The 19,266-nt window shown below is 38.2% G+C and overlaps 1 protein-coding gene across 1 annotated transcript; it reads right to left on the bottom strand.

Moving 5' to 3' along the window:
* Positions 1-9,192: 9,192 nt before the first annotated feature.
* On the bottom strand, positions 9,193-13,408 carry kcnj1b (potassium inwardly rectifying channel subfamily J member 1b). Its single transcript, XM_022212731.2, has 2 exons — positions 12,930-13,408; positions 9,193-11,023 (listed from the first exon to the last, which is right to left on the bottom strand). The coding sequence occupies exons 1-2, from the start codon at positions 12,944-12,946 to the stop codon at positions 9,883-9,885; spliced, it is 1,158 nt and encodes a 385-aa protein (XP_022068423.1). The 5' UTR covers positions 12,947-13,408; the 3' UTR covers positions 9,193-9,882.
* Between the last annotated feature and the right edge of the window lie 5,858 nt (positions 13,409-19,266).

Genomic DNA, 19,266 nt, shown 5'->3' with positions numbered 1-19,266 from the left:
CTGTTTTCCATGTAGAAACAGACAGACAGAGTTAGGTGGAGAACACAGTGGAACATTTAACAGCCAAAGAGCCAAATATTTCCCAAAGACCCAGAAACAGACTTAAAAGAGAACAAATATTGGACTTTTACTCATTCGGTGCTAAAACAAATGTGGGAAAAATCAGTCTCATAAGTCAAGCCTGATTAATTAGTATTTTTAGCGAATTATAAAGCTACAGACTCTGCATCCCATTAGTTCAGATTTAAAGAGGCAATAAGGGTTTGATTAGGAAAAGAATAGAATCACCTATCGTACTGCCAGCAGGTGTGTGAGTGAAAGGTCATTGGTTTATATCACTGGTCCAGCTGGGAGAAAAAGTCATGGCTGTTCGCAAATCTCTCCAGTAACTGTTGGGGAGGTGACGCCCACCACAGTAACCTCGTATGTCCTCTAAAGTGGGTGGAAAACCAGTAAAACAACACTTCAAACAGAGCCATGATGCTTTGAATTGAGAATATATTGCAAAGTAAATTACACACAGCCTCCGGCCCCTCCTACGAAACATTTTAAGCCAGACTTTGTGCAGAACATGGGTTAAAATCACACTGAAATATTTATATTAAGTACATTAGGCCATACTCAGCTTCTCTCTGAAGCTGCTGAGACGTAAATGTGATGAATATTTTAGCTGACAGTTGACCAGCTGGTCGGCTGAGACGCTGTTTGAACATCAGATTTACTGCAAAACAGTGACTGTGTGGTGTGTTGAATCTGATCAGCAAAGACGCAGTTTCAAAAGCAATAGTGTAACCGGGTTGTGCATTGTTTTCTGCACCTTGTCACTGAGAAATCTTTTCACCACAGTCGTCCCATCTGGATGTAGCACAGTAACCCTGGAGAACTGCCGCTAAAGCACAAGCAGCTGTTTCTCTCACATCAATCCTGCAGTTTTTTTTTTTCCAGAGTATGTCACACTAGTTATCTTTAAACTCCATTAATCAGTATTTTTAGCTGTGTTAGCAGCTCCGGCTCTGGGGATGTCAATGTCGGCCAGTCAAACCACCGTTTTGGTCCAAGCTGAAATAATTAGGCTGGGTCCTCTGAAGATGAACTCAACTGACTTCTTCTCCAGTGTCAAAATGAGGTTCACATATGGTTAGAACAGGTGTACGTGTTATCTGAGAGGTGACAAAATGTACATAAGCACAGTCAGAAAGCTATTTTGGAAGAAGACAGGTTTTTTTAGCCTAAGATGGTGAAAATATATCAAAAAATGAAATCACAGCTTGAGATCTGCAGCAGAAATGTGTCCTAAATGAAAGGCAGCTCCATCAGCTTCACTAATTAATTAATTGATAAATAGTTAATTAAAGGTCAGCACAGTTGCTCGATGGTTAGCACTAGCAAAGCAGGATCTATAAGAAGCCAGTCTGAGAGCACACTGCTCATTCTGTTTCCTCCCTCAGTCCAAAAATATCAGATGATGGGAGATAAAATTTCAATTTCCAATTTAAGATCTGATATTTACTGAACGCAACTGAATCTGTTAGTAGGAAACCTTCTATTTATAGATGTCGCTATAAAATAGTTTTAAATAATATAATACTTACGTTTCTTTTCACAAAATGTCCCAAAATAGTGAGCAAATGTAGCTGACTCTGTTTACTAAAGTTACAGTTGATGTCCTCCTCGTGCTGAGCGTCTAAAATATGCCCCAGAAAGATCAATATAGAAGATATAAAATGCTTCATTTGATGCTGGCAGCCTTCTATCTCTCAACATCATGAATGTCCAAAAAAGTGGCTCCAATACACAAACACTGTTTATATATGTGGCCTCTGTTGTTTTAAACATGATTAATGTCCTTATGGTCAGTTTAAGTGGTTAAATGGAGGCTGCTGGGAAAGTTCTTATGCATGCTCAGCTTTACGTAGGAAATCTAGTAATATGATCATGCTGACATATTATTGAAGAAGACTTTTCAGTGGGAAAACATCTCTTGTTGCTACAGTTTCTGTCCTGCCAACACTCCAACATTCAAGTGACCTTAAACAACATGTTTACATGTAAAATATTCTCCATTTGCTTCCCGTATGGATCCAGGAGTTAAGTCAATAAAATACATTTGCCTCTCTAAATAAATTTGTCCTTGAGTTCATTATTGTTATTACTTTTCTCTGTGGACTTTCTTTTGCTGCTATTGTGGTTACTGTGGTGTGAGTGTGGTTTACTTGTATGTTTTAATAAAGGCCAAGTTAATGATAACAGATTATTAAAGCTACACTTTTATAAATACAATCTGACATTATTTGAACAGAATTATACTGTATAGAGGAAAAAGTAGTCATGTTCCAAGAAAAAATTCAAATATTGTAGGATAATAGGAGAATTAACTGTTCCGTGACATGAAATGAGTTGTAGTTACACGTGCATGTTTTAGCTTTTCTTAATTATTCATGTATGCAAATATATACACATATTTCTCTTTTTCTACTGGTGTTTGGGATGAAATGCCACTTTCCTACCACTGTTATTTAGTCTTCCCGTGAAATAAACTACCCCTGAAGTGTAATCAGTTCATTATGACACCATTACCTTTGATTAAACCACCTCTAGTGATCATTTAAGAAAGCAATTCTTTGAGCAAATATCTCAAAGCACCATTAAGCCTGCATTTGAAGACAAAAAATGCACAACCATGAAGGCTGTCCCATTTCAAGGATGCCTACAAGTGTGTCTTTCATCTTCTAGACTGTAAAGGATCCAACGAGTATATCACTCAAATCTATCCCAATATTCAGTTTTTGAGAATATAGCAGCTACTGCAAGTGGAACTTTGGCGACTGATGATTACACCTTAAAATCTAAGCATTGGGTTGCCTTGTGCTCCTCCAGTATATGATAAGCAAAAAAAAAAAAACAACTTCAAAAAATGAATAAAAAGAGTAAGGATGGAAACAGCTGGTGGCGCAACCAGAAAGTCCATTGGCCAGACTATCTCTTTCAACAAGACTTGGTTTAACCTTCACATCCTTTGAAGTTGTGGCATACGAAGACCGCGTAAAAGCCTCTTAGTTGGAACACAACTTCTGTATTTAAGGGTGTAATGTGAAACACCTTACAGCTACAGACACCCAAGGATGCGTGATTGTTGTTATCCTACATTCTAGTCCACATAGAGTCTGTTTGATGGATTCTGTACCACACATTTGTAGCACAGAAGCATCCACGTATTCCTCACACATTTGCGGTTGAGCATCTGTGCTATCTAGACTCTTCCAAACATTGGAAGGTTACCAAATTTACATAATGTGGACCCTCACGTACTGGATGTGAAACATATAACATTGGCTTCATAGAGTCACAAAGCAAAGTCGTCAAGCAGTCCTTTAAAATGTGTTTTTGTACCTGAACCTAACCAAGCCTTTTCCACATTGTCACATCATAAAAAGGACAATTATTCATCTTCATAAGAGTGATTTTTAATAAACTATCAGTGGCATAGATTTTTGGCTATAGAGTCTGCCATCCTAGAGTAGCTTTTGCCCATAAAATCATTAGTTTTCTCTCAAAATGATATAAATTATTTGACAGTGTAGCTTTGTTACAAGGAAACAACATTTCCTCAATGCAAAATGCAAAGATGTCTTAAGGGAGCTTGGACATCAAACATCCTGAGGGACCTCACATATAAGACATCTAGAGGGAACTTGGACATCAATCATCTGGAAGAAGCTTGGACACCAAACACCTGGAAGAAGCATGGACATCAATCATCTGGAAGAAGCTTGGACATCTGTCATCTAGAAAAAGCTTGGGCATCAAACAACTGGAAGAAGCTTCAACATCAAACATCTGGAAGATAGTTGGACATCAAACACCTTGAGGAAGGTTCAACTTTGGACTTCCAGGTCGAGCTCAACATCGAACATCTGGAAGAAGCTCAGATATCTGACATAAGGAGGGAACTGAACTTGGACATCCTGAGTAAACCATGAGATCAAACATTGAGAGGGAGCTTGGAAGTCTTGAAGGAGCTTAGACATTGGACATCCTGAGTGACCTAGGACATCAAACATCTGGAAGAACCTTGGCATATAGTTGCTGCTCCTTTGTGTCAAAACAAGCCAATTGAGGTAGTTCAGATATTATTAGGATCCCTCATGGGTACCCAACCTGGAAGTTTTTTGGGCATGTCCAACTAGAAAAAGACCCCATAATCCACTGGGAGTATTACATATTTCATTTGGCATGGACGCCTTCAGATCCCATAGGAGGAGCTGGAAGATATGTCTGTGGTGACCCAACTGCGGGTAAGTGAAAGAAAATAGGTGGATGGATGGAGGACATTTTTTAGGTTTTTCATTTTATACGCACAACTAATTCCAATAAAGATAAGATAGGAAAAGATAACATAATCCTTCTTTATTCCCACAGTAGGGAAATTTAAATTGATACAGCAGCAAAGGGGATAGCGCAAACATTTAAGAAATATTAGTACACGAATAAAAAAATAAACCAAAATATACATAAGTACTTGTTGTAGGAATAACAGTACAGCATATATTGATAGTATTGCACAATTATTTTATGAATAGAAATACTGACAGAAGTATTAATATTGCACATATTAATATATATCTTGCAAAAATTTGTCCATATGTAAAATTGTTAGTTAAATTCCGCCCCCAAGCAGCCACTGTCCAATCATAGCTTAGCAACCGTAACTAGGAAGTCGGGTGTGTCAGCTGTAAATTCTGATAGAATACTGTGAGACAGTCGTAGTTCCATCCATCCATTCTCTATAAACTGCTTTATCCTCATTAGGGTCGCAGGGGGTGCTGGAGCCTATCCCAGCTGACTCGGGCGAAGGCAGGGGACACCCTGGACAGGTCGCCAGTCTGTCGCAGGGCTACATATACAGACACACAATCACACTGACATTCACACCTACGGGCAATTTAGAGTAACCAATTAACTTCAGCATATTTTGGACTGTGGGAGGAAGCCGGAGTGCCCGGAGAAAACCCACGCATGCACAGGGAGAACATGCAAACTCCATGCAGAAAGATCCCAGGATCTTCTTGCTGCAAGGCGAAAGTGCTAACCACTATTTCACTGTGCAGCCCTAGTCGTAGTTTAAATTAAAATTAATAATATCTATTAGAGATATAATTAATTTCTGAAAAAATATTTTAAACTAGTTTCCGAAATAGCCTCATGTCCGTCCAGGAAGTTGCCGGGTTGCCCTAAATGTTTTGACCTCAACTTCGGTTTTAAAGACACGCCAGGGAACTGAGAAACTACACCACAGCAGTGGCAAGTATTTCATTATGGCCTTTTTTTTAGCTGTTTTACTATCAGTTTTTCAACTGAATGCTCTGACAGGAGTGACACAAGTTGGAGCTAACATGCTAACATTAGCATTTTGAGCTACACGGTTTTGAGGTTATAGGCAGGCGTGAACTAACCGTGACGCCACCCGTTGGTTTCAATGCTGAGAAAATGAAGCCCAGATTTTGTTACTTCCTGGTCGCCATTTTGGATTTTTTGGAGCCAGTGACGTAAAAAGCGTCAAACAGGCTGGGCCGGAGAGCAACTCAGGGCAGGACCAGTCAATGGGACTGTCAATCAAGTATAGCCACGCCCCCTGGCTCCACCAACTTTAACGATTTATTTAAAATTCAGTATTGATCTATTTTAAGATTGGCCACCTGATCTCTCATTTTGACCATGAAAACTAACGGGGAAAAAAATCCTGAGCTGTAGAAAATCAATCAATCAAATTGTATTTTTTCCAAAAATGAATTGGGGTCTATGGAGCAAAAGCTTTTTGGAGCCAACCCTAGCGGACGGCGTGATACTGCAAGTTTTTGACACTTCCGGGTGGACTTCAATTTTGAAGCCAGATGGATGCTACGTCCATCTTTATATACAGTCTATGGTTTTAGGTGACATTAAATTGAAGCTAGCAGACCTGCTGGGTAATATTTCTGTGTTGAAATGAGATGGCTGCTTAAAGATACACGTTTGACTGAATATGCTGTGCATTTGGAGTCTTGGCTCTCTGTTTAATTATCCTTTCTCCATCACACTGGGGATAAAATGTGACTGCTATCAGTGAACCAGCCCTCCATCAGATTAACTCACTGTGTTGTAACTTCCACTCAGCCTGTCTCATCTCTCTCTGTATCTCTTTTTTTTTCTTTTCAGCTGCTTCAGACTCACTGTGCCAATCCCTCTCAACAGTTCTGTTCATTGTTATGCAGATGAAGCCCGGTTAACTTGCCTCTGTAAATCCAAAATGGGATGAAAGCCATTTCAGAAGTCTCTGCCTCTCTGACAAAAAGTGCTGGAGCCAGTCTTAAATGAACAGCATTCCTCCAACCGTGTTGAACACCTGCAGAGATGCACTGCTGCCATAACAAGGTCCATCAATCCAGCATGAAGCGGTGGGTGAATGTTATCAGATGTTGTTTTTGTCGTTGCTGTCTGCTGCCATCAGTAAACTGCGGGGCATTGGGAAAAAGTGTGAACATCAAAAGTTTGTTTAAACATCCCTGAGCATGTGATGGAGAGACTGTTGGCAGAACTGGGGCAGTTTGGTGGAAAAAAAAAACATCTGTACTGCAGAATTAATTGTTTATAGTATATTGTCATAGTAAATCAGAGCAGTGGTCTGATGCTCTCTAGTGGCCAGGCCAGCTGCCACAACATTTACACCACTGATTTACTGTCCTCATACAATTTTAGAGACAGGCTAGAATTATGAATGAAGAAAGGGTTCATATAACAAAATCACATCAAGTCATAGACTGCTAAGTAATCAGCGTGTGTTCTTCTGTATTTTAATGCTCTTTAATACCAGAAATAATAAACGGTGGTGGTGGGAAAAGGACCTAAGTTTTACTTGAGCAAAAGTAGAAAGGCACCAATGCAAAAATTATTCATTACAAGTAAAGATCTTGCATTCATTGTCTTACTCACGTAAAAGCAGACAAGCAAATGAGCAAAATAAGCATCAGAATTAGCAATACTTATAATGCAGATGTATTTTTCCTGTCAGTGTTGTATTTATTAATTATTAATAATCATTGAAAGGAGCAGTGTGTATGATTTAGTAGCATCGAGCCATGACTTTGCAGATTCCAAGCCACTCCAAATGTGTTGGACAACCTACCATAGCAACATAGCAATGCGAAAGCCCCTCTCTCGATCCAGTGTTTGGCTTGTGCAGTCTCTGCTACTGTAGAAACATAGCAGTGCAACATGGAAGAGGATTTGCTCATTCTAAGCTCATGAAAACATAGCGATTTGTAGTTCCAAGTGATTATGCACTAATAAAAACGTAATTCAAAGTATTATATTCCATTCCTGCTTTTTTATCCCCCTAAATCCCACATGTTGATTCAATTAGAAGCTTTGTAATGTTGTAGGTGGTTGTTTACCTGGTAAATTTATTCATTGTTTGGGTAGAAAATGTCTTAAAATAATGGATAAAACTCATCAAAGCCATGGCTGACATAATCCAAAGCCTTGTTTAATCCGACCAACAGTCCGTCACCCAAAGATACATCACAATATTTGTAAAAAATAAAATATCCACATTGGAAGAGCTGGAACTGAGAATTTCATATTTTTCCTAAACAATATCAATCAATCAATCAAATATCAGAATAGTCATCTATTCATTTTCTGTTAAGGCTGTACTTTACATATGGTTTGGTAGTAAAACCATAATTCATAAGACAATCATATATTTTGGATATGACTATAGCTGTCAAAAATTTTTTAAAGGAAATTGGAAATTTGCAAAAGTGCAGGTACTATAAAATTGTACTGCAGTACTAGAGTAAGTGTACTTCTTTTATTGTGTTTTATTATCTTTTTTTTACTATGATTGTATAAACTTATTTGAATAACATCAGACTGACTGTTCTTTTTCTTATCTTCAGTTTTGATATATCTTAACAGCTATAAAAATGATTGACATGCAAAAATAACACATTTCAGAAATGGTCTGTATTTTCTTAAGCTACTTTCAGTGTTAGCTGAAAATTGACATGTGTTCTTTGAGTGTTTTCTTAAGTACTTTTATTTTTGCTCTATTCATTTCAACAAACAAAATATATACAGAAGTAATCCAATGAATTAATTACATATAAATCTATTTCTCTCCAAAGTTCCACCAATTTTTGATCCAAACAGACTAGTAAATACTTATGACAACCTGTAGTCTACATTTATGTTACTAATACTATTTTCTTATGCAGTATTCTGCTCATCTAAATGCAGCTTTATATATGTGCAGCACACAGATTGTGAGCATCAGTGCTTTGATTTGAAATAAATGTCTCCACGGGGGTTGTATTTTCACTGATGAATCTCCCTGACTGTCAGTTCGTTAGCTGTCTACCCACAATATCTGCTCAGCTAACCATGCTGCAAACAAGCTGCTGAGGCGTTTTATTCTAATATAACTGTTAACAGTGGCTTGTAGTTGCTATTGTATACCTGCAAACAATGTGTGCAGTGTGTTTGTATTTGCAAACTCTTAATGCTTGTTGAACCTGAACTTAGTCCCTCACCTCTTGCTTAGCAATGAGAACAACAAAGTCTCTGTTGGAGTCTGAGAACTGTCTTGTTCTGAAATGTAAACATAGATGAAGGCTTTAAGGCTTCTTTTCTGCATGTGTAATGCAGTGTTTGCATATGTAATAGGTGAAGAGCTCATAATTTCTTTTCCAGACTTATGTGTTGAATGTAATTTATTGTATCGTCTGGATTGGCGATTGACATCAGCAACAACGTTTAAGTACCGGTATATTATTTGGGACAAATATATGCATGTTTTGTAGATTTTTAAATTATTGGCCGATTATTGAAGAAGGATTCAGGTCCTTTACTAACTTAAAAGTAGCAAAAACCCAAAGTAAAAGTAATCCATTATTTAAAAAAACATGTTTTTAAAATGGTGAGAGTATTCATAAAGCAGCAACATGGCCTCTTTGAGCGCTGCAGTACATTATATCATACAATAATATTATCGATGCATTTGTGTTTAAGGTGCATTTCACGGTTGTAGTGTTCTACTTTATTTAATATGGACTGATGAATGTATAATACTTAAGGCTGTCTGCAGACACAAGATATTTTCAAAAAACAAAAGATGACAAAAAATATATCAAGAACAAACAATAAGTCAATAAATTGTGAAAAAAAAAGGTTTATTCCAACTAAAGATGTTACTTTCCCTGAGAAGTTGCAGTGTTACACAGAATGATCTACAAAATGTGGACTGGTCACAATTTAATTAATGCTTTAAGCACCTATGGTCACAGTGTACTAATTATCAAGGCACACGATATCTGTCAACATGACATGACGTTCACCATATAGTTAGTGTTTTAGTAGGAATAATGAGCAAACTCAAAAAGCTTGTCCTGCTTTTTATTTCCTCCCGCAGCCTTTATTAAAGCACACAGTTTTTCATTATAACAGGCTCAGACCCTAATCTTCTCAAGAAATACCCACTGTGCCATCCGCTATTTTACCCCTTTCATTTTCTGTGTGTCAAAACTTCAATCCATCTTGCACATATTACCTACACAAAGTCCCCACAGAGATTTGAGTGTAATGAGCAGCCTAACTCCTGCTCATGTCTGAATTTTATCCAGACGGTTTAACGGCTTTGAGATTTTGCTGTTCAAGGCAAAAGAGTAAATCAAATGTTAGCTGGAGGATGCAGCAGGACAAAATATATCTTCAGCAGTTCACCACTGCATACAGTCAGACGAGCAGTGAATCTTTGCTTCAAAGGAATAAATGCATGCTTCATCTCCCACATCCTGATTCGCTGTGGTTTGCTTTCAGTCAGACAACAGTTCCTTTCCTGCCTGCTCACATTTTGGTGACATCCACTGAGTCGTGAATATCAATCACTTGGAACCCCAGGTTGTCAATGCCCATCTTCTTGTGATTTTCTTGGTTGTGGTTGTTGTGGTTTCTCTGGTCTGCATCGCTCTCGAAGCAGCGGACGCAGTGTGGCGTGGTGACCTGGACGCTTTTGGAAAAGTTTGAGAAATCTACACGGTATTTTCCTGTCTTGGTGCGCGAGATTATAGGCAGGAAAGTGTAACCCCACTGAATCTCCTGTGGTATGTAGGAGGTTCGGACCTGACAGGATGAGCTGGTGGACTCGGCCGTCCCGTCCAAAAACACTACCAGTTCAAAGTCCTGCAAGGGGAGAGTGTCGGCTGACAGTTCGTAGAACGGACTTGATCTGTTGATCACGTGGTAGAGGGTCAGAGGACAAACAAAAAATAAGTTATCCTTTCCAGCATCAACCATAAAGTCAATGTCCACCTGGTCCAGGATAATGGTCTCTCCATCGGCCGTGGTTGTTGTCTTCAGTAGTTTACCGTAGATCTGGCTTCCAATTAATAAGGTCTTTCGAAGGTTGGCCACTCTGATAAGGAGACACAGACTTCCTTTCTTTAAGCAGATGGCAGCCGTGTTGCTGAAGGTCACGGTCTTTGCTCTCTTTTTGGGTAAGGAAATCTTGGCCAAGATGACGCCACACATGAAGCAGTTGATAAAGACTCCAATTAAAGACTGGATGATAATTAGAGCCACTGTGCCAGCACAGTGCCCGGTCAATGCCCTGCCACCGTACCCAATGGTGGTCTGGGTCTCCAGCGAGTACAGAAATGCTGTTGTGAGGCCGTTAACATTGTCTATGCACTGAACATGTCCATCTGTGCGGTTCTGTCCGGTCAGATCACCATTACTCTTTGCGATCCAGTACCACAGCAGGCTGAAGATGAACCAGCTGCCTGTGAATGCAGCCACAAACAGTAGGAGGACAAAGCGCCAGCGAATCTCCACGAAGGTCGTCCAGAAGTCCACCAGATACGCAAAGTGGTTGCTGTACTCAATGTTGCCAAACTCGATGTTGCAGCGCCCGTCTTTGGTGACCAGGCGGCTTTTGCAGCTTCGGTGTCCATTTGGCTGGAGGTGACCCAGCTGGAACATCCTGGAACTGTGGGAACAAATGCAGTATTAATACAAGTTGTTCAGCATTTCTACATGTAATTTAGCGAATGGACTCTCTACCAGTCATGACAGTTTTCCAAAAAATTATAAATTTCTCTCTGAAGGCTTCACCTAAAATGTTCTACAGCTGGGTTTTAAAAAGAAAAAAACACTTTAGCAAAGAGGAAAAGGAAACAATATGCATCGTTGGTCTGTTCTCTACTATCTGTTTAACCTCAACTGATTGAGGCAGATGGCCACCCTCACTGAGCTTGCTTCTGTCAGAGATTCTTTTATTTTTCTCCTTAAAGGGTATCTTTTCCTTGCTAATCAGAGAGAATCCAAAGCAAACTGTGGATTTGTTGGTTGCCTCTGTATGAATCTTATAGGGTCTTCAAGTTGCTATGTGAACTTCCTTGAAATGACATATGTTGATATGGTCTATTTAATTATAATTGAATTGGATTCAAAGAACATCTGGAGGACAGCAGAGCATCTAGTTGAGCTTTAGACAGACAATGTAAAATACAGCTTCACATATTTGATTATAATCTGACTATTACATTAAGTTTATTTTATTGACGGCACAGTTAGGTTTCCTTAATGAGTTGTGTTTCCATTTTCTGTTAAGCATAAGTCTGTAATATTCTTTATTTCTTACTGTCAAATAATCTTCTTTTTAAAAAAAAAACTAACAATGAATTATGTTGATTGCTAGTGTTTTCTGTTTCCAAAGCCTGTTACACACAGCTGCTTGTTCCTGTGTATCATATAACTCCATTATGATCCTTAATCTACAGTGTTAAGAATACATCAATGAGTCTTACTGTTGTGCAGGTTCAAGTTTATTTTGACTAAATCCTACGTGCAATTTCCTGCTACTGTAAATACTCACTTCAGTTCAAAATAGTCCCCAGCAAATGTACCATTTATGCCTTATTTTGAACAACATTTCCTGAAAACAGCAGTGTCTGACTGTTTTAGCAAATTGCTGAGCCTTTTTAAAAACAGAAAATTAAACTGTATATTTATTTTTTGTTTTGACACATTCACATTGTTAATAGAAGCCAAAGGACTCTGATAGACACTTTTTTGGTTTTGATCCTTTCATGGAATTATGTAAGAATTTACAGTAATGTAGTAATGTTTCCTATCTCTATCCTTATTCTGTAACCTGAACACTATCTGAGCCCCCAGTGCAAAAACCTGTGAAGGGCAAACAGACAACAGTGCAAGACAAAGCTGGAATTGGATTAAAAATTCACCAGTTCAGTATTACAATGTTAGGACATTTTGATTGCAGTGGAATTGTAATTGCTGGAGATAAACAGGCAGAGAATTGCCTTCTTCATTGTGAGATTAGAGGACGTCTTATCCAGGCACAAATTGTTATTGTTCATTTATCTGAGTAATTTACCAGTTTATACTGTGCAGCACGCACCACGTGGCCCACTCTGAGTCTTACATAACAACCGCTGATCAGACTCAAGGTTGAGATTTAAGAAGTCTGGTTGTTTAAAAACTATTCTATAACTTTGCTAACAACACCTGTTCTCTGTCTAACACTTTAATATCACATCGGTGTGAGATTATCATTATTTGCATCATTTTGTTGTTGGATAAACTGTGTTGTTGCAATATTTTTCAGTTATTAACAGGTACTTAGGGTCCAGAAATCCACTCTTACTGCTGGGTGCCTTTAATTGGCTGTATTTTTGCACCATACACAAACACAAGACATTTGTATTTTCTGCTAGATGCATTATATCGTTGTAAAAATGTTACTTTCCTTCCCGTAGCTGTAATCCGTCACTCAAAACAATACATAATGTATTATTCAAAGGCTCACTATGCTGTGAGAAAGTCTGCTCACACTGAGTTTGTAGAAAAATAAAGGTTTTGTTTCAACATACCTGCTCAGCGAGACCATGGGCCCAGAGTGCTCACCAGATCTCTGCTGGAACTTCAAACTCCTTTCTTTTAGCGAGTGGCCATGGAGGCGTTGGAAAGATTTTAATCCACAGTGAAATTCCCTAATCCCAGCCACATGCCACCATGTACACTGGCTTCAGAGGGCTCCCGGTGGGCGTCAGCTCTCTGAGACTGACAAGGCGACTCCTTTCATCACTCCACCAAAAAAGTCCAATAACACAATCAGTGGCTTCACCAGCACTGGAGCCACAGCCGCTGCATGTCTCGACAGTGTAGCTTTCTGTGCAGCATGAGGAGGAGAATATTCGGAAAGTTTGCAAAGCCCTTGACTGCTTTTGTGAGGCAGAAGGTGCGTCCATTGAAGGGGTCAACGTGGCCGATGCAAGCACTCATGCTGTTTTCAGCCCTGAGAACAGTTGAGATTTTGCGTCAGGCCTCACAAAGCATTGCGTTTCCCCTGGTCACCCTCCCCCCTTTCAAACCCGCAAGGCTGCCTCACATTTGCATCAAAATGAAGAGCTGCAGGCACAAAATGTCTTTGGCATATTCTGCTGGCTACAGGAGGAGCATTTTCAGATCTGTGGAACATACCTCCATGACCTGCTCTTATGGTTGACGAGACACCTTGAATTGATCAGATGTGTCATGGTGATGGATGCAGATGCTACTAGCTGCATGTAAATGAAGGGAATGGGAGACGGTTGAAGATGCAGACGGTGTTGCTGCTGTATTGATTTGGCTGCAGACACTGTAGGAATCTTACTGGCTACTGCCGCTTCACCATCACAAAGTCATCTCACACACTCAGACACCAGCTGTACTTTTTCAAGTTACCTGCCAGCACAGATCTGCACATAACATACTGTCAACTCAGTCAAGTAAAAGTTCATCATGTTGGGATGTTGAGATTATTGGATTTTTTTGGCAAAAGTTTGGAAGACGTCTCAAAAATGAAGCTACCACCAGCACTCGGCTAATGTAGCTTAGCATAAAGACTGAAAACATGGGGAAGCACTAGCTTTGCTCTGTCCTGAGTTCATAAAACCTGCCTACCAGCTGAGGCTGAAGAATTATTTGCAATTTATAACATTGCAGAGTTTATACTGTTGTGTTAGTGGTTTTACAAATTCATGCTGTCCTCCTTGTGTGACAGTCACTTTTGATGGTAGTAAAGCTTCATTACATGTTGTGAATCTGTCACGCTGTGGATTCTGGACTAAAACTTCACATAAAACACATAAATCACAAGTGGCAATGTTTCACCTAAATGCTTCAGAAATACTACCAGCTCCTCTGAAGCCAACTAAAGAACGTGGTATATGTTGTGTCTTTGTTTTTAATTCGTGCAAAAACGGAAGCGAACAAAGTTGTGGTTGTTCTTATATTAGGTGTTTGTCGGGCACCCAGCAAGTCTACAGGAAGCTGCTCTGTTCTATAATGTCAGAGAGCAGAAACAGTTTGAAATTTGAAACCTTAATTTTATATTCTTTAAGCCTGCTCTGTAGAGGTTTTTCCTTGTTTTTCTGACAGTTGGAGTAATTACACAAACACTTTCAAACTTTGTCCTCCATGTGCTCCAGAATAGTCGCTGCTATAGCATCTGTAACTACAGTTGCTCTTTTTGTCAGCGCTGACAAACCGATCACTGCTGACTGGCATAAAATGCATTGCCACTGGTGTACCACCGTAGGAATGTCAGCACATAAACCAGATTTAAAATGCTGGTATACTTGGAAATACAAAAAGCTCTACCTGGCAATGATAGGCTCGATCAGCAATGTGTGTACCAGACATTCATTTATATGTGGAAGTCCTGCACTCTAGCTTTAAGTCACAAACCCAGTAGGTTATAGAAAACACTGCACTCATTCCACAATTGTGTGTTTGAAATAATGTTTAGTTAAATATGTATCTTCAGTGTAACAGAATTAAATGTGTGATTTAAAAGTGGCTTCATCAAACATAGTCACATGAATGTCACTCTAGTCAGTGACAGCAGGCAGTTCTCTGCTACAGAGCAACTTGGAATTTTGCAGTGCTACTTTATCCAGCACAATTTTATTCTTGCCATCAAACACTTTTACGGAGTTTTATGGAGATCAAAGCATTAAAATAATTTTTAAAAATTAAGTAAAACAAGAAACAAGAAACAGTGAGTGTAGAGTGCAGTCACTGTTGTTTGGGTGATATGAAACCATAACCTTACAGTATACAAAACCTCATGAAAACGAAACAGATGATAACTGTTTGTGGATTTATTTCTCTGAAAAACTACATGTATTTTGCATTCAAAACCATCAGTACAACTGCATCTGCTGCACCAAGCTACTCAGCGAAACATAAATAACTCATAAAAATCTGGTGAGATGTTTCTACCTCACCAGTTTCAGTGCAAAACTGTCTAACTTTTTAAAATCCAGGAGCTCTGACTGACTAACAGTAGTTAAAGTAGGGTTCTTCTTTAGAATAGTGAACATTTTTGAAAAGTTTCTTCTGAGATCCATGCAGTTATACTTTACATTCACTTATTCATTTCCCCCTCGGTGCTTGTGTGCAATGAAATATCCATCTGTACTTCAGCGTCTACTGAAGTTATACCAAACATGTTAGCAAATACAAAGAGAATGAAATCACACTAACAATCATGCTGTGGTGAATGACTCATTCAAACAAGCTAATATACTCAGCACATACAGTCCTGTATACACTCAGCATAACCGTCATTCCACACTATAATACTTCACCCAAATATTTATGGAAAGTGATCGTTCATTCAACAAAATGGAAGAGTTTATGTCTACAGACACAAATCTAAAGAAGACACATTCTAAACTTTGATGTCTTTGAATTAACATTTCGGCAGACGATTTGATGTCAGCGTTGGGGTATTTCAGTTTTTAAAGCCCACATGCTTGGGGTCAGAACTTTGAAAGGGAGAAACTATGCTCATACTGGAAACATGATTCACTTTAGTATCTACAGAGTTCATTGTATCACCTCAGGTCTTTAGACTATTTCCTTTATTTAATGCTGGTGAGGGGGCTTTTTTGTGCATTTCTAGTTTCACAAGTACCTCTGAGGTAGTGAAGGAACATCGTGTTGTGGTTTTGCCAGTGATAGTAATGCGCATGTTTACTGTGTTTGCTGGTTTGTTGCACGATACTGCAGGAAGTTAAGAAGTAGAGCAGGCTGGTCTGTGGAGGGCAGAGATGCTCAGAAAGATACAAGCTAAAACCACAAATAATACAAATATTCTGTTATTCAGTGACGGAAAGCAGCATTTAGAACATGTTGTCAAGACGTTAGACAGCTCCATTTCATACGACGTACACTTTTCTATGTTTTCACCAAATATTGCAGCTTTTGTTTTGCTATTTTAACAGCTTTAATACAGTTTTCAGAATTTCAGATGTCTCTTTGCGTGTTTTTTTTAAGTCAGCCATGTAGTCATTAACGATCTAGTGCTTATCATTTTATGATTCTTTAATTGTATCAGTAGTTCTAAATTGTGTTTTCTATGTATGTAATTGTTGAATTTTGTTTATTTTAAAGGCTTATCTAGGGAGAGGCATTGCAAGCTACCTAAGGCTATAAATGCTGCAGTATGTAGCATGATGTCATTATTTAACCCATACAAATAAACTTTAATTATAATATGACATTGGGAGTCCTATTAAAGAGTTATTTCATGTCCAAAATGCTCAATTTGTTCAATTTCAAGAAAGTGTTAAGAAGTTGAAGTATAACTTATTTTTCAATTACAGCCAAATTTTCCAAAAAGTCAACCAAAGAAAACACAGAGTTATTTATTTAGAGTGGACACCGTTGGATGAAACCAAACTGCATGTAAAGAATTTAAAAGTAGCTTCATCTTCAACCCCTGTACCCTTCAAAAGCAAAGTGCTGCTCATGCATTGATTTGTGAAGGAAAAAAAATCTACATTTTGTGTCCCAACTGCATAAAATTCCAGCACATAACCTTTTGTAATGCTGCAATTTAATGTCCTTACTCATAGGTGTTTGTGCAGATTAAATAATGATAATTAGTGGATTTTTAGGGCTTGTGAGGTGGGTTTAGTTGTTTGTTGATGGAGCTAAGCCTGCCATTGCTCCCTATTTTCAGCCTTTAAGCTTCTGCTGACTGAAGCTTTATATTTACTGTATGAACATAGAAGATTGAGGTTTATGTTTTATCTCATCTCTGCCAAAAAACAATAAAGAAGGCTATTTTTATTGTCATTTTTGTGCAGAAAAGATAGTTTTACTTTTAATACTGTAAGATTGTTTTGCTGAAAATAGTTTTTTGCTTTTATTTTGGTCGTGTTTTGAGTGCATAAGTATTTTTACATTATTCTGTCATAGTTACATCATGCATTTGAGGACATTTTCTACTAATGATGTTTATTTTTAGGCTTCTTTTGTATGATCATGTGAGGCTTCATATATAAACCAAGACCCTGCTTTGAAAACGATGCTGACAATGTGAAGAAAAGATCTGCTGATGCTGAGACCTGTGAAAAGCTTGCCGAGACAAATAAATTCAATTTAACAAAAAATTAAATAAGACAGCTACTTGTCAGCGCGAAAAATCTGGAATAAATAACCTCATAGCTCAGACTAATAGACATTAAAATTTAATAAGAATGTACCTCATTAATATATTGTATATCGTGCCCTTAAAAGACATAAATATTGTAGGAAGACATAAAGGTTTTCAATTACCTCCCTGCTGTACAAAACTAGCTTATTTCTGCCTTACCTTAGAGCATTTCTCATGAACTGACGCAATGTAATGTGACATTTTCAGATTTCAATTTGAAAGGTTAATTTTTGAATACATTTAGAATAAACAAATCCGGTCTTGGATCGGTACAAGCTCTGGTCTGGCAGCTAAAAATATTAACTTATGATAATTTCAGGGAAAATGTACATATAGCTGTTCCATTACTGACAAAAATATGCATCTAGCTTTGACTTCCAAATGTATGTTTTGCTTGTACAGTTTGTCTCGTGGGATGATGATCCTAGCTGCTTGGTTGATACAAATTCAGCCACAGAAATGGCTCCATCTGCTGCACGGTTTCCGTAAAATACCCGTAACCTCTGAAATACCTGCAGCGATGTTTATTGCTTCATTTGATGTGGAAGAAAAGACAGAAAATGAGTTCAAAGCACTGGAACATTTTACTGTGTTTGGATTTATATGCTCTGACTTCCCCTCTGTGCAATTGTTCGACACCTTCACCCCCACTTCACCCCTCTACCTGCTGTTGTTGTTGTTGTGCTTTGAACACTTAGCATCAAACAAATAAAATATGAGTTCTCTTTTTACATATGGTGCAATGCTACCAAAAGAAATTTACCAAGAAAATTTACTTTTCAGTCATCTACAAATTATTAATACACACATTTTCATACATGTATCGAAGCATACTATTATAAAATGTAGATCTATAAGTCCCCCATTAACCTCGAACCTTGCTTGTTATATTTTTGTGTTATGTTTGTCTTTGTATTGTTCATAGTGCATTATCTATATATTTTCTTACACCAGTGTCCCTGTGTACGTCTCCTTAGTCGACTGTTGTAACCCGACTAATTATGCTACCTTATTTTTGACAGCAGATAATATTGAGCAGAACCTGGTCGATAAAAAATTTGTATTTCACCCCAACTGCATGTAAACAACGAACAATGCTGTTTCTTCTCACTTATATAAACATAATGTTAAAGACTACAAGCCAAACTTTGCTTCCCATCTTCCACAAATTCAGTGTCAGATAGAAAATACTAGCTTTTAACAAGCAGATCTCCAACATGATTAGTCAGTCCATCTAAACGTCCAAGCTGAGTCAAATTTTTCACATTGGATTTGTGACTTTGAGACACCAGAATTAAAGATATTTCGCAAATTAGCTTAAGTCTTATTAAGTCTTATTTCAGTGCTTTTCAATTTACAGTGGAGTTTGTTTTTAAAGTATTCAGTCATGATTAAATTCCAAGATTAGAGATTAAAATCCAAAAATAGATTAAAGTCACGTTTATTACATCCTTTCTTTGATTAACTCATGCCTGTGTTTGGAGCTGTAATGTCAGCTACTAGAGGAAAATGTAGAATCTCTGAGTCTACTTCTGCACAACCTGCCTTTTCATTGACTGTCAATAAAGTAAGCAAGAAGGTCCTTGATGCTTTAGAAAAAATGCAGATTTGCACTGAAATGTCAGAAACATGTCATGACCAGATGAATGTGGCACCACAACAGTGTCACACTTAGATTTCTGTACTTGGTACTGATCATACTGTGGATGGTGTGTGTA

This window comes from Acanthochromis polyacanthus, chromosome 17 (assembly GCF_021347895.1).
Source record: "Acanthochromis polyacanthus isolate Apoly-LR-REF ecotype Palm Island chromosome 17, KAUST_Apoly_ChrSc, whole genome shotgun sequence".
NCBI lineage: Eukaryota > Metazoa > Chordata > Actinopteri > Pomacentridae > Acanthochromis > Acanthochromis polyacanthus.
The sequence above is the reverse complement of the archived record's forward strand: the minus strand, read 5'-3'. Positions and strand labels throughout refer to the sequence as shown.